This window comes from Carassius gibelio, chromosome B8 (genome assembly GCF_023724105.1).
Source record: "Carassius gibelio isolate Cgi1373 ecotype wild population from Czech Republic chromosome B8, carGib1.2-hapl.c, whole genome shotgun sequence".
Lineage (NCBI taxonomy): Eukaryota > Metazoa > Chordata > Actinopteri > Cypriniformes > Cyprinidae > Carassius > Carassius gibelio.
The window spans coordinates 19,985,943-20,001,688 of NC_068403.1; the positions used below are offsets into that span (position 1 = coordinate 19,985,943).

The 15,746-nt window shown below is 40.3% G+C and overlaps 1 protein-coding gene across 2 annotated transcripts; it reads right to left on the reverse strand.

Annotated features, from left to right (window-relative positions):
* Window positions 1-2,644: 2,644 nt before the first annotated feature.
* On the reverse strand, window positions 2,645-6,932 carry LOC127964065 (uncharacterized). Of its 2 annotated transcripts, XM_052564217.1 has the most exons (4): window positions 5,421-6,932; window positions 4,810-5,000; window positions 3,074-4,354; window positions 2,645-2,977 (listed from the first exon to the last, which is right to left on the reverse strand). In XM_052564217.1, the coding sequence occupies exons 1-4, from the start codon at window positions 6,560-6,562 to the stop codon at window positions 2,787-2,789; spliced, it is 2,805 nt and encodes a 934-aa protein (XP_052420177.1). In that variant the 5' UTR covers window positions 6,563-6,932; the 3' UTR covers window positions 2,645-2,786. The 2 variants fall into 2 exon arrangements, with proteins under 2 accessions (XP_052420177.1, XP_052420176.1); XM_052564216.1 differs by having other exon boundaries at window positions 2,645-4,354; window positions 5,421-6,931.
* Window positions 6,933-15,746: the final 8,814 nt, after the last annotated feature.

A 15,746-nucleotide genomic window follows, 5' to 3' on the forward strand; every position in this document is an offset into this window, starting at 1 on the left:
AATCTAACAAGCCCCAAAGTTAGTAGGGTGGGTGTTTCCACAGAGACAAAGGAACTTTTCCCCACTTCAGATCGCGGACGCTCATTGGTTGTTCACGCGAACAGAGGCGTGAACCATCACAAGCCATAAGAGCCGACCGAACAAGGTCCGCTTCTTCTTCCTCTCTTCCTTCACACACGCTGCTAACTGGCTGCGACCAGCGTCGCTCTCGCTCGTGCCCATGCGCGGCCTTGGCCCGCGCTCATATCGCCGTCCCCCTCAGCACAGGGACTGAGAGGAGCCAGTCTCATGGCTCCCCCGGAAGCTTTCGTTTTCGTTCTTTTCTTTTATTTTCTTTTCTTTACTAAGTTTATTCAACTATTCGCCTCTTCACACAAGGAAGACGAATTCTGGAACATTGTTTGTTGAACCTTTCAAATACCGTGCGATTCCGCCGCAGCCCCGGGCCGGAAGACAAAGGACCACGCTGCTCCAGCGCAGCTCACACGCGCGTCACACGGTCTCCGGCACACGCACACTGTTTTCAAAAGGACCAGCGCACAAAGCATCACAAAAAGACCACACTCATGCACGCTGGGCCATGCAAGTATCTTTCTCTATGGAGATTTAAATGCTGCTTTAAAGTTGGTCTATGATTTGAATGGTTAGCTTCCAAAAGTTTACTGTCTATGATTTTCTTACCTGAGCTCATTCTGTGACCACGCTGTCTCTCTCTCACCCCCCCCCCCCCCCTCATTCATTCTATCTCTCTTTCTCTCTCTCTCTTTCTCTCTCTCTCTTTCTCTCCCTTATTTGGATTCCGTTATGTCTTGTACAAAGTTTACTGTCTGTATTGTCGTACGCATATTTACTCTGTGTGATTTGTAGTCTGATGTATTATTAGTCAATTATAACCCATAAAACCCATATATTCATGATTGCCTTGGCCTCCACCCCACTCACATTACAAGTCACTGAGATGTCTGATCTTTAGCTACAAGCTTTAAATTTAGAAACTAAATTCATCATAATGATAGGATAATGTTTTCATGGCCAGATAATATTTTTCCTTGAATTATAAGAAGTGATAACTTTATTGAAAATTGATAGGTCAATCTTATGGCCGTTTGCTGGACAAACCACTGTTTGATTTGCAGTAATTTACAGCAAGAGATATCACAATAATTGATATGAAGAATGGAATATTGACATATTAATGGGTAAATTACCGTGCCCTGTAATTAGTTATTGGTATAGACAATTGAGCTATTTTTCATAATCAATAAAATTTATTGTAACTGTCATATGAGATATATATTTATATATATTAATCATATTCCTGATTAATTATTCAAATTCCCTATATATCATTTGAGTTAATTATTATATGTGACCCATTGTTGTTACAACCCCTTATTTGGCAATCACATACACACAGGTTGTACATGACCTTTATCACACTTAATGCAGAGTGTCAGAAGTTCAGAGTGGATTAGCCACATATATAAAAACCATCTATAGCATCTTTCAAGCATAGCTGCAAGTATGTAGGTCACACCTGCATGCTATTATACTAAAAATAGCACAGCTAGGTAGAGGTTCCATCTCGCAAGTTTGTTGCGAGATACATCCCCTACCTTTTCTACCTGCTGCATAGGCAAAGCACATAGCAACTCAAACCACAAAGGTTAACACCTATAGACATGGGGTACAATAGGTGTGATCAAAAACATACATTTGAAACTCTTATCTTCTTTTGACTGGAGCTTTAAATTAATCTAGTTCATCCGTTAACACTTGCAGGTCCAGATTAATCCTGTTATAGTCAGCCATCTCTTTTATCAGCTTGATTATTCTTTTATTCAAACTTTCTGTGACGGCTGGTGAAAGGACAGTCTGGAAACAATAGCGAGTTAAAGGTTTTAATGAGAAGATATGGCGATGGTACATAAACAGACAATGACGATGAGACAGCGATACTCCGAAGGGATGGTGTAGCGGTGAGAAGTCCAGACGGTGGTGTAGAGAAAGTGAGGAATCCGGATGTTGACGGCGTGAGACAGCAGGAGAGAGTGGCACAGGAACTGCGGGGAATAGAGCCGAAGGTAAGTGTCCATGGCTGAGTGAACGTGCGAAGAGTGGATGAGGTTCTGGGAAAACACAGACATCCAAACGCAAAACAACACTGAAGCCAGACGGGGGGTAAACACAACGACATAGAACAACGATCTCACAAACACAGGACGTGAGACAAGCCAATATATAGTGGATGAGTAATGAGTGGCAGCTGTTGCTGATACAATTAACGGAGACGCCTACAACTAATCAGTGCAGACGCGGAACACACAGAATTCACCACAAAGTGTAAAAAACCCAGAGATCACGGTTTACCAACAGGGTCTCGACGGGACAGACAGCGGTTGAAGAAGCCCATCATAAACCGCTTTAATATTGCCAGTTTGCATATTTTAAAAGCTATTTGTAATCTTTGAAAAAAATATACCTTGACAAATAATCAACCATCTACCACACATCTTTTCAGTGCATGTTTTTATTTATCTTATAACACCAAACAATGTTTTGTGAAACTCTTAATAATGAACAGGAAAAAAAAAAATTAATAGCATCACCATTAAATTCCAAAAAGTGCTTTTTCAAAAAGTGCATTTTCAGTGCATGTTTTATGTTTCTTATAACACCAAACAATGTTTTGTGAAACTATTAATAATTAACAGGAAAAAAAGTAACTGCACCACCATTAAATTCCAAAAAGTGCTTTTCTTGTGCAAATGTCTCTAGAGTGCTTTTCACTTTTTCTGCTTTTTGGCTGTGAAACCATATTCCTGAAGCTTGGCTACACCTGACACCCGTTTTAGTGTTTGACTAGCTACATGTGCAGGAGTGGCTCCAGGAGAGGTGGAGGGGGTGGAGGCTGTAGCAGCAGTTTTGCCTTTAACTCCAGGGGTGGAGGAGAAAGAGGCTGTAGCAACAGCTTTACCTTTAACTCCAACAGTGGAGGAGGTGGAGACTGTAGCAGCAGTTTTGCCTTTAACTGCAGGGGTGGAGGAGAAAGAGGCTGTAGCAACAGCTTTACCTTTAACTCCAACAGTGGAGGAGGTGGAGACTGTAGCAGCAGTTTTGCCTTTAACTGCAGGGGTGGAGGAGAAAGAGGCTGTAGCAACAGCTTTACCTTTAACTCCAGCAGTGGAGGAGGTGGAGACTGTAGCAGCAGCGCCTTTAACTGCAGGGGTGGAGGCTGTAGCAGCAGCTTTTTGTTTAACTCCAAGGGCGGAAGAGGTGGAGGCTGTAGCAGCAGCAGTGCCTTTAACTGCAGGGGTGGAGGCTGTAGCAGCAGCTTTTCGTTTAACTCCAAGGGTGGAAGAGGTGGGGGCTTTAGCACAAACAGAAGAGGTGGAACCTTTCTTTACTTTTCTAATCCTAACTGCTGAGAGCACCTTCACAGCTTCCCTCAGTTTCCTTTCCTTTTGCTTGTCAAGGTTCACCTTCTTTTTCTTCAGATGATTTTGGTATGTCTCATAAGAAGACAGGCAAAATCTCCTTAATGCAGGGGTAATTTGCATTTTAGATGCAGTTTTGCCCATTACCTTCATGTGGGACTTGAGAATGGCTAAGCCTTCATAAGTCTCAATGTTCAGCCTAACCCTGTCTTTCTCAATTATATCATCCATCATGTTAAATGATCCTTCGACAAGAGGGCCAGTGAACAATGACAGAAGAGCCTTTACCAACTTCCCTAAGATGGGGAACCTCATTCCTCCTTCTGGCATCTTCATGGCGAAAATCTTACTCCACCAGTCAACATCGATTCGTGCGTTGTTCTCCTCAAAGCATTTGGCCTGTGTCCCTAGATCTGTATTAATCTGGTAGGCTCGAACCTCTTCATCCAGTTGACCCAACTCCTCTGACTTCACAGCATTTGGCAAGGCCTTGGCCAAGGTGTTGAATGCACCTTGGACTGATTCATGGAGAATCAATGATGGTGTCAGCGCAGATAAAGAGGTGATGATGTTGTTGTTGAGGGGCAGGTTTTTCAGGAGGAATGTTGCTGCCTTTATGTAGCCTTCTCTGAGAGAGCTGTAGACCTTCTGCACCCAGGGCTTCTTTTCTACTCTAGCCTTGTTTAAGGCAAAGAAGCTGAATCTCCCCACAGACAACCTTTTGTCAGTGTACTGCAGGTCTCTCTGGTGAACATTAAGCTTCAACAAGCCCTTTGCACTCAAAGGAATAGTTTCAGGCTTCATAAATTTGGAGAGAAGTTCCCTAACCAGTAGCAGCATTTCAGCATGCAGCACATGAATCATGGGCTTTTCATGTTGCAACTTCTTCAGGAACACCTGAAAAGTTGGAAGTACACCTGAAAATCACAATAGAACCAGATTAGAAATGGGTCTGAATATTTTATTCATTGATTAATAATCACATTCATAGTAATGTAACATACTCTTCTTGGAATATTACAACCCTTTAATATTATTTTTTAGATTTGTTGTTGTTTATTTTCATCTGTATTATTTAATTGTCTAGTTTTATTTACATCAGTCCTGAAATGTTTTAATTCTGGTTTAATAAGTCTATAACTTACAAAGTGCTGTATAAATAGTTTATTAGTAGTAGTATTAGTATTAGTAGTATTAACCAAAGTGATCTGATTAACAGTGATCTAAAAACTGTATTTATGGTTAACTCAGATTCCATTCCAGGATTCCAAGAAAAATAAGCATATAATAAATATAACAATAAAGGGATTTCAATAAATAAGAAATCTCTGTACTTTTCTTAACACTTAAAGTGAATAAAAAGTGAACATACCTCGATACAAATCAATAATGGTTGTGAGCTTGTCGAACTCTGAAAAAAGCATACAGATGCGTGTCTTTCGTTTTTTGTTGACATCACTTCCGATCCTTGCAGATTTTGCCATTTGCTGTTGCAGACAAATTATCCTGGCCTTCTCATCAGATGTAACTGCATGCTTATCAAGAAGCTGGTTCAGGAGCCATCTGCATCACAAAATAACATATACACATAAGGATTAAGGAGAAGAAAAAATCAACAATGCTATTTCTAATTGCCAATACTTCAACAGTCATGACATACTTTTTGTGTTTACAGGTCAAGGCACTTCCTTTTCTTTATATAAAGGTTATTTAATAATTTGATTGCATCTGGAATGAAGCCGAGCTTCATTGTTCTAACATTTAACCCTTTGAGTCACTATATCTATAACTTTATATAACCTGATTGATCACTGAGCCATCTCCACCCCTTGGTTTAGATTTGTTATGTAAAAAAAATCCACTAGATGTCTGCATCTTTAAATAATATTAATAACAAACAAAAAAAAATGTGTGTGTGTTTCATTAAAAATCCAAAAAAAGGCCTACTAGTACAGAAATTAGATGATACAAAAATAGAAGTACCTGTGTTTGTGTTGATCATGAGAAGACAGGACGCTGTAGAAGTGCACAGTCAATGGATCCATAAGCTCCCGTATTCTGTTGCACACATCCAACATTTGCAGGAACCTGCTGCTGATGGGACGTATTAGGCTCTTATTCTCCAAATGAAGTAAGGACTGAAACTCAGAAAAAACTTCTTTCTGTTTGGGTGATTTTTCAATGTCATAGTATACATCAGAGCAAAATTGTTCCACAAATCCCTGGAAAGGATTTAAAAGGGCCTTGGCTGCATTCGAGACCATATGGACAGTGTCTCCGCTGACATCCAGCAGTGATGGATTTTCTCTTCTGACTAGTGTCTCTACTCCAGACTTTTTCCCTCTCATCACACTGCAGTTATCCAACAGTATACCAACAACCTGATTCCAGTTCAGGCTATATGACTGGAGAATATCTTTCAATGTGTTTGTGATTGTTAAGGCATCTGCAATATTCAGTTTCCTCGAGGCTAGATGCTGGGTTGCCACTTTTCCCACATCTTCATCATAGTACCGAACAAGAACATTCAGAATCCTGTCCATGTTTCCATCTGTTGCCTCATCTACATTTAAAGAAAACATCTTCGTTTTCAGCTTAGATGACAATTCGGATTTCCAATAAGCAGAAATGCCATGTGTGCACAAGTAGGAGGCATGTGCATTAGACATAGACAATCTTGAAAGTGCACTCTTGTCTTTGACAACTGATTGCATTAAATTAACTAGCGGTTGTGAGACTGTGAACGACAGGTCATGCTCCGCTATGAAAGAACATATGCGCACTTTTACATCGCACACACGGTCGGCCATAGATGCATGAATCTCCGTTGTGGTACTTGTCGCACCAGGCAGGGAGCATGTGTACTGTAGAGCACGAACGGCAGCATTGTGACTAGCTTCTGATTGATGGCGAGCTAGCACTTTTTTGCCATTATTGCCATATTGAAATTTCCTGTGGCATACTGTGCAAAGACACGTACCTGGTTGTTTGATTTTTTTAGCCCACGAACTAAAAGGCTTGCCATTCTTCCCAATTTCGCTAAGCCAAGCCCATCTCCATTTATTTTTTACACTTTTATCAATCTCCGAAACATCGGAGCCTTCCTGCATTATAAGTGTGTCCATGCTATCTTAAATGTAATTATACCTCAGCCGTAGCCTGACATGTACTTCTTCAAAACTAAACCAAAACCCGGAGTGGATCCATACCGGAGTGATAACAAAACGCTTATAGTGAAGAGAGGAACGTGCATTCGCTCCACTCCAGGCTTTGATCACATCCTCCTCAGCAGGCTGAATACACTTTGTCTTTCCTTAATTTAAGACCTATTTAAACTAAAATTAAGACATTTATTACACTATTTGAGAAATGTAAGCCTATATATACAGCATTAAAATTATGAAAAGTGAATTTAAAACATTAAGGACAGGCGGAACAGTGTAATTGACGGAAATCCGTCGATGACTCCCTACAATTAACGGAAATCCGTCGTAACGACGGAGAACTTTAATCCCTGCATTCTCTAGTAACCTCTGGAGCACTCGTCTGACGTGTTGAACATGTTCCTGGAGAGATGAAGAAAAAGTCAGTATGTCATCCAGGTAAACATATATAAACTGATCTACCATATCTCTCAACACGTCATTCACGAGTGCTTGAAAAACCCCGGGCGAATTGGAGAGCCCGAACGGCATCACCAAATATTCAAAGTGCCCTCTAGGAGTGTTAAAGGCAGTTTTCCATTCATCCCCCTTCCTGATGCGGAACAAATGATAAGCATTACGTAAATCCAATTTTGTGAATACAGATGCTCCCTGCAACCTCTCGAAAGCTGAAGACATGAGTGGTAAAGGATAAGTATTCTTAATAGTAATGTTGTTCAGCTCTCCGTAATCAATGCAAGGTCGCAGAGAACCATCCTTCTTACCCACAAAAAAGAACCCCGCCCCCGCTGGAGAAGAGGAAGGACGGATGAACCCAGAGGCTGAGGAATCAGAAATGTATTTCTCCATGGCCTCCCTCTCAGGAATAGAAAGAGAGTATAACTTGCCTTTAGGCGGAGATTTACCTGACACTAAGTCTATGGCACAGTCATAGGGACGATGCGAAGCAGCCCGGGACTTACTGAACACTTCCTTCAGGTCCAGATACTCAACGGGCACGTTTGGCAAAACCATGGTCTCCTTCTGAAAAACAAAAACAGGAACAACAGGACAAGCAGAAACCAGACAAGACTCATGATAACTTTCACTCCACAATGTGACAGTGTTAGAACCCCATTCCACTCGTGGATTATGTTTGAACAACCAGGGGTGACCTAAAACAATGGGAGCAACAGGGGAGTCCATGAGGAAAAAGGATATGGTTTCTTGATGGTTGCCAGATGTGATGAGTGTGATGGGTTCTGTATGGTGGGTGACGTGAGGCAGTTCCTGACCATTGAGTGCGGTGACATGGATGGGGAGAGACACAGGAAGGACAGGAATGTTCAGGTGATGTGCAAGTGAAGAATCGATGAAATTACCTTCTGCTCCGGAGTCCAGAAGGGCTTGACATTCATGTTGATTCTTCCACCGCAGTCTCACCGGAAGGAGGGTCGATGATGTAGGTGAGGACTTCTCAGCGGAGATCCCACCCGTGTAGCAACAATGAGTTTTACAGAATAATTAACTCAAATGATATATAGGGAATTTGAATAATTAATCAGGAATATGATTAATTTAGATCTCAGATGACAGTTACATTAAATTTGATTGATTATGAAAAATAGCTCAATTTGCCTATATCAATAAATAATTACAAGGCATTGTAATTTACTCATTAATATGTCAATATTCCATTCTTCATATCAATTGTTGTGATAGCTCTTACTTTAAATTACTGCAAATCAAACAGCGGTTTGTCCAGCAGACCACTGTTGACCTATCAATTTTCAATAAAGTTATCACGCCTTATAATTCAAGGAAAAATATTCTCTGGCCATGAAAACATTATCCTATCCTTATGATAAATTTAGTTTCTAAATTTAAAGCTTGTAGCTAAAGATCAGACATCTCAGTGACTCATAATGTGAGTGGGGTGGAGTCCAAGCCAATCGTCAGTATATGGGAGTTTTGGCCGGAGGCCATGTGATGCGCGTGCACGCTGCGCTTGATCTTGGCGTGAGCGTGGAGCACGTGGTCCTTTGTTCTGTCCTCGCGCGGTATTTGAAAGGTTCAACAAACAATGTTCCAGAATTCGTCTTCCTTGCGTGGAGAGGCGAATAGTTGAATAAACTTAGTAAAGAAAAGAAAAGAAAAGAACAAAAACGAAAGCTTCCAAAGGAGCCATTAAAATGGCTTTTTCTCTCAGCCCCTGTGCTGAGGGGGTTTGCGCTATGAGCGCGGCAACGTTGGAGAGCAGCGTGTCCGAGAACGGAGAATGAGAAGAAGAGAGAGGGCGGACCTTGTTCGGTCGTTCTTATGGCTTGAAATGGTTCACGCCCCTTTTCCGCATAAACAGCCAATGAAAGTCCGCGATCTGAAGCGGAGGGAAAAGTTCCTTTGTCTCTGTGAAGACAACCCCCTGGAGATCTAGGGCTTGTCCAAATTCCAGGGATTATTCTAGCAAGTTTGTAATTCAGATTACATACATTTTTCATTACTTTGCTCTAGATAAATGGGTTTGTCAGAACATGACGATTAGAACAAGACTAAACATAATAGGTATATGTGATCAAAACATGAAACATTCAAATGTAGAATTACACATATTTAAAGATTTGCTTAACACATGATAACACTGCAGATGTTGGGAAACATCTAAATGTACCAAAAGGGAATACGTAATACATTTATAAAACATAAAAACTAACAGGTAACGAATTCATTCCATAGAATGCATTGGGGAGAAGATTTGGCTTCTCTCCTCTCCAGTCCTGCAAAGATGGGGATTGCAGAAACGTGGCTCTAAAAGTAAGGAACTTTAGAAAAGTTTCCTTTTGTGTATGTTGGAATGTGGTTGGGGGTTTTCATTTCTTCTTTGAAGCTCGCATGGGCATCGTAAATAATTTAAGTCCAGCCAGGCTGGCGCCAGGCCAGGCACTTGGTGCAAAAAGAGTTTAATTTGGAAAATCTGAATTAAACACATGAATCGATGATCTGCATATCCGTTACACCCGATAGTAGCCTCAGATTTACTATCGGGCTGACTCTTTTACCGAGCAAGAGTAGTTGTTATGGTCAGAGCCTCCGCAGTATAAACATAGTCCTTGGGACCTCCGCCGTTCCCTCTCCCTCTGGGACAGCCGAGCTCGACCCACCTGCATGGGCTCGTGATCGTTGACAGAACCGACCGTGTTCTCTCGACTCAAGCGCCCCCTACCAGGAGAGAAGGGAGGCCTGGAAGGACTGTGTTGGCGGCCCAGACGATTAAACCTGGCCTCCACCCGCAACGCCAGGTCTATGAGTTCGTTGAGAGTAGGGGGCAGCTCGAGGAGGTAGATTTCCTGCTGAACACAGTCGGATAACCCATGCAGTAATCTATCCCATTGCGCCGCCTTGCTCCACTGGCACGCGGCCGCCAGGGTACGGAACTCGATGGAGTACTCGGTTACGGATGAAGGTCCTTGCCGGAGTTCCGAGAGGCGGTCGAAGACTCTCTTCATCTCATCCGATAGAAGGTGGAACGAGGCACAACACGGGTGTTGATTCTCCCACACTGCCGTTCCCCATAAGGCAGCCTTGCCAGAGAGAAGTGTGAGCGTGAACGCTACTTTGGATTCCTCCATAGCGAAAGTGCGGGGCTGCAGAGCAAAATGCATCGAGCATTTGTTATGAAATGTTCTACAAAAGGTTGGCTCCCCCGCATAGTTCTCCGGCGCCGGAAGTCGCGGCTCTGGCCGGAAGTGGTCCTGGGGAATCCCCGGGGGAACAGACGGCGCAGGCGGTGCGATGGGCGCAGTGGGAGACGTGAGCTGATGGATCTGCTGGGTGAGCTCGGACACCTGTGCCACCAGCGCTTGGACAGCGTATCCGGTGTTCCAGATACTCTCCTGCTGCTGATCCATTCTTTTGACACTGTGGTGCATGAAGTCGGTGAAGGTATTGGTGCTCGCTGCTTCCATAGATCGTTCTGTGATGGCTGGTGAAAGGACAGTCTGGAAACAATAGCGAGTTAAAGGTTTTAATGAGAAGATATTGCTATGGTACATAAACAGACAATGACGATGAGACAGCGATACTCCGAAGGGATGGTGTAGCGGTGAGAAGTCCAGACGGTGGTGTAGAGAAGGTGAGGAATCCGGATGTTGATGGCGTGAGACAGCAGGAGAGAGTGGCACAGGAACTGCGGGGAATAGAGCCGAAGGTAAGTGTCCGTGGCTGAGTGAACGTGCGAAGAGTGGATGAGGTTCTGGGAAAACACAGACATCCAAACGCAAAACATCACTGAAGCCAGATGAGGGGTAAACACAACGACATAGAACAACGATCTCACAAACACAGGACGTTAGTCAAGCCAATATATAGTGGATGAGTAATGAGTGGCAGCTGTTGCTGATACAATTAACGGAGACGTCCACAACTAATCAGTGCAGACACGGAACACACAGAATTCACCACAAGTGTAAACAACCCGAGATCACGGTTTACCAACCGCGACAGTTTCCTGTTTCGGCATAAACTTTATTACATTTCTCAATCTGAAATTTATATTATGCTGGTATTCCAGGTTTCTTTTTTTGTTTGGCGACGTTTCTTCACTTTTGCTTGCTTTTTGGTTGTTCGGCTTTCTTCCACTTGCAGCCCTTGAATGATGAGATCACCAAAGTCAACATTAATTTTATTTGCTTCACAAGTTCTTTATAGAAACTGGCCTACCCGGGAATTTATCTGAAAATAGCAGCTTTTCATTAATAACATGGAATTCAACAATATATATATATATATATATATATATATATATATATATATATATATATATATATATATATATATATATATATATATATATATATGATCGACCAATAGTGTGAGATTGGGGGGCAACTACCTGCTACTGTACCTGTTTGTTCGACCAATGGCAGATGGAGAGATTGTTTGAAACTTGCTTGGAAACAAACATTAATTATACAATATTACAATGATTTCTGAAGGATCATGTGACACTGAAGACTGGAGTAAAATTCAGCTTTGATCACACAGAAATAAATGACTGTAAAACAGATATTCACATAGAAAATAGCTGTTTGAAATTGTAATAATACTTCAAAAAAAAAATTTCTCATATTTTCATAATTTTCAGTTCAGGATACTGAGCAATTAAAAAAAAAAAGTAGTGTGGAAATTCAGGAAGTGAATGGATGATGTCGCATTAAAGAAGGACTGAGGATGTTGGACAAAATTTAAGAGTTGATTTATTATTTTTCGAATAGCAAGGTGTAAGGTCCATGCACTCAGTCCAAGGAAGGTATCCGGTGCTGGTTGAAGGTTTCTTGCATGTTCGGTCTTTTCAGGACGCAAAGTTATTCAATTTAAGTTCAATTCTAATCTGACTTCATTTTAGTATTACCTCAAATTTAGGTTGAAAGGCAAATTATTTGTTTGCCTGTCTCTAATTATTATTATTTTATTACATTTGATTATTCTAAATTAACTCTTTACTTTATATTTACTCGTTCCTTAGGAATCTATGTCACTCAGGATGCCTCCATCTACATGGGCCCCACGATCACAATATTGCCAGTCTGATCATTAGTCAGAGGTTATGACTAATACTGTTTAATAGGTCTCCCATGCTTACCATTCTTTAAATAGTATTTCTGTTTAAAACCCAAAACAATAGTCAGCATGTATGCTAGAACTCTTTTTCTAGCCCCCCGACAGTTATATAACTACATACAACTCACCCTCATGTCGTTCAAAAACCGTAAGACCTCAGTTCATCTTCGGAATACAGTTTAAGATATTTTAGATTTAGTCCAAGAGCTTTCTGTCCCTCCATTGAAAATGTATGTACAGTATACTGTCCATGTCCAGAAAGGTAAGAAAAACATCTTCGAAGTAGTCCATGTGACATCAGAGGGTCAGTTAGAATTTTTTGCAGATTCGAAAATACATTTTGGTCCACAAATAGCAAGAACTATGACTTTATTCACCATTGTCTTCTCTTCCGGGTCTGTTGTAAGACCCTTCAAAACAAAGCAGTTTGTGATATCTGGTTTGCGGACGAATCATTCGATGTAACCGGATTTTCTTGAACCAGTTCACCAAATCGAACTGAATCGTTTGAAACGGTTCGCATCTCAAATAAGCATCAGTCCACAAATGACTGAAGCTGTTAACTTTTTTAACGTGGCTGACACTCCCTCTGAGTTAAAATAAACCAATATCGCAGAGTAATTCAGTGGGAGTGTCAGCCACATTAAAAAAGTTAAAAACTTAAGTTACATCCGGTTACATAGAATGATTTGTTCGCAAACCGGATATCACTAAACTTCAGTGTTTTGAACGGTCTCACAACAGACCCGGAAGAGAAGACAATGCTGATTAAAGTCATAGTTTTTTGCTATTTTTGGACCAAATGTATTTTCGATGCTTCAAAAAATTCTAACTGACCCTCTGATGCATATGGACTACTTTGAAGATGTTTTTCTTACCTTTCTTGACATGGACAGTATACTGTACATACATTTTCAATCGAGGGACAGAAAGCTCTCGGACTAAATCTAAAATATCTTAAACTGTGTTCTAAAGATGAATGGAGTTCTTACAGGTTTGGAACGACATGAGGGTGAGTCATTAATGACATAACTTTCTGGGTGAACTAACCCTTTAATACAACTACGTACAACTTAATTAAAGCTGAGACAATAACCAGCGGTTATGACCAGTACACAGCCAAATCAAAGATATCAAACCAATACAAGACATAAAATTCTCAAAGGTGAATCTAAGAGTAAGATGTATACCTGACTTTTAGTAACATACATAGTATGAAGTGTGTGAACACACTTCATACCACATGCTCATTCAGGCTACAGAAGGCCCTGATCCTCTTGCAACACTTCCTTAAGTACCTTAGACCAAGACAAACATCCCCCGAAATGGAGACAGGAACTAACAATTAGAATTTGCATTAATCTGGGTGGTTGATAACTCAATGGGAACAGAAGGTAATTGACATGGAAGACCCTAGGAAAGGCTACTCTTATTAGAGAAAGCAAAATATCTCTTAGGATCTGTACTATCTTTTAGTCTACTTTTGTAAGATTGAGACCATCGTACCAGTTGCACTGAGACATTTCAAATGATAGCAGACATGACTGTTAGTTCACTTGCATTGACATTTTCATGTAATTATTTTGAGCAGATAGAGTAGAAGGAAGCATCGGTGAAGGGATTTTAAATGAAACAACTGGACAGAAGGGAAGGAGGTCTCCTGCACCTCCACTTTGTGGGGTGTCTCGAAGATGCCCATGTATATTTGTAATGTCTGATTCTCGAGAGTTCAAAGTATCTGATATTCTTTCATCCTTACAAAAGAAAGTTCATAAAAGAAGACTGTTTGAATGATGATCACAGATTAATCATTCACAAATAGACAGGAACATGAATCACAGACACACAATGACACTCGCCCTTATTTGTTCAGTGGGCGTCTGGCATCAGTTTCCCACCCTTATTTACAAACCCAATGTCGCCTGTGGTCAGATGACCATCACGTAGGTGTATTCATTGTTCAGTCACCTGTGTTGGATCTCAGCACTCTTTGGCTGAAACAACAAAGCTCTGCGTGTGAAGGATTTGGAGTCAAGCACAGGCACAGAAACCCTCTCATCCTCTCAATATACTTCATCCCATCCATAAAACTACAGGTGCATTTCAGTTAGTTTGAATGTAATGGAAAAGTTCATTTATTTATAAATGTATAATATATATATATATATATATATATATATATATATATATATATATATATATATATATATATATATATAATATATTGTTTCTCACTGTTTGCACATAATACTCTCCTATACGGTTTCTTTATTTGTTTTTGACAGCATAATTAATATTTACCCGTTTATGGATAAATAAAAATATAAACCACTGTGCTGTGCTGCTCATATAAAGAAAAAAAAAAAAAAAAAAAAGACCCTCCTCGCACCCAAAACGGGTTGTCTGTGGATGAGTAACAAGGTTGTCCTGCTCCACTTCACAGTTGCCGAGTGAAAGGAGAGTTTTATAATGACAGGACATGCATTTATACAAGACTTTATTCAAAAGGAAGAGCCGCTGATTCCGTGCATCACCATAGTGTTGATGTGCTTGACTGGCCAGCAAACTCACCAGACCTGAACCCCATAGAGAATCTGAGAAACAAGAGACCAAAAAATGCAGATGAGCTGAAGGCCACTGTCAAAGAAACCTGGGCTTCCATACCACCTTAGCAGTGCCACAAACTGATCACCTCCATGTAACGCTGAATTGAGGCAAAAATTTAAGTAAAAGGAGCCCCTACCAAGTACTGAGTAAATTAACATACTTTCCAGAAGGCCAACAATTCACAAAAAAAAAACTAAAAATAATAATAATAATAATTGGTCTTATGGAGTATTCTAATTTGTTGAGATTATCTAATAATACACAAGTTTCACAGTTTGAGTTGAATTAATTAAATAAATGAACTTTTCCACAACCTTCTAATTTATTGAGATACGAACACTTCAGCAGTGAAGTAGGTCAGCAGCCAAAGATTTACGAGCAAAAACATTAAAAATAGATTTGTATGGCCCCAGTTTTATTAAGAATACTTACACTACCAAACAATTATTTATATAAAAATAGATAAATAAATAAAATAAACAAGTTTCTTCTACTGCCCAAAGCTGCATTTACTTGATAAAAAATACAACAAAAATGTAAAAAAAAAAAATTACAATTTAATTAGTTTATATTTGAATATATTTTTTAAAAATTAATTACAGCATATTATTTGTAATAAATATTATTTATTTTATCTATTTTTTTATGTAGCTGGTTATGGCTTTCAGGCCATTCCAAACTCACGTAGAGTCATTACTTGAAAGGTTTTTTTTTTTTTTTTTTTTTTTTTAGCTTTTCAGAGTAGTTTAACTTTGCCACACTCATCTCTCTATTCAGTGTGTATTTGGTCTGTTTGTACAAGTCGTTGTCCCCACTCGTCCTCTTTGGCCTGGCTCTTGTCTCATGTCTGCCCTATGTTTTGTTTGTTTTTGTTTTGCTTTATTATTCAATAAAGGCATTTGCTTTCTGTTTGAGTCATTGCCTTGTCTTTACCCACAATCTT

What these genes read in the sequence shown, in the direction of transcription:
- LOC127964065 (XM_052564216.1), bottom strand. Translation starts at nt 6,562, where the DNA reads ATGGACACACTTATAATGCAGGAAGGCTCCGATGTTTCGGAGATTGAT. An exon ending in CATGATCAACACAAACACAG is followed by an intron (nt 5,001 to 5,420) that starts GTACTTCTATTT and finishes TTTGTGATGCAG; the next exon opens with ATGGCTCCTGAACCAGCTTC. An exon ending in CATTATTGATTTGTATCGAG is followed by an intron (nt 4,355 to 4,809) that starts GTATGTTCACTT and finishes TGTGATTTTCAG; the next exon opens with GTGTACTTCCAACTTTTCAG.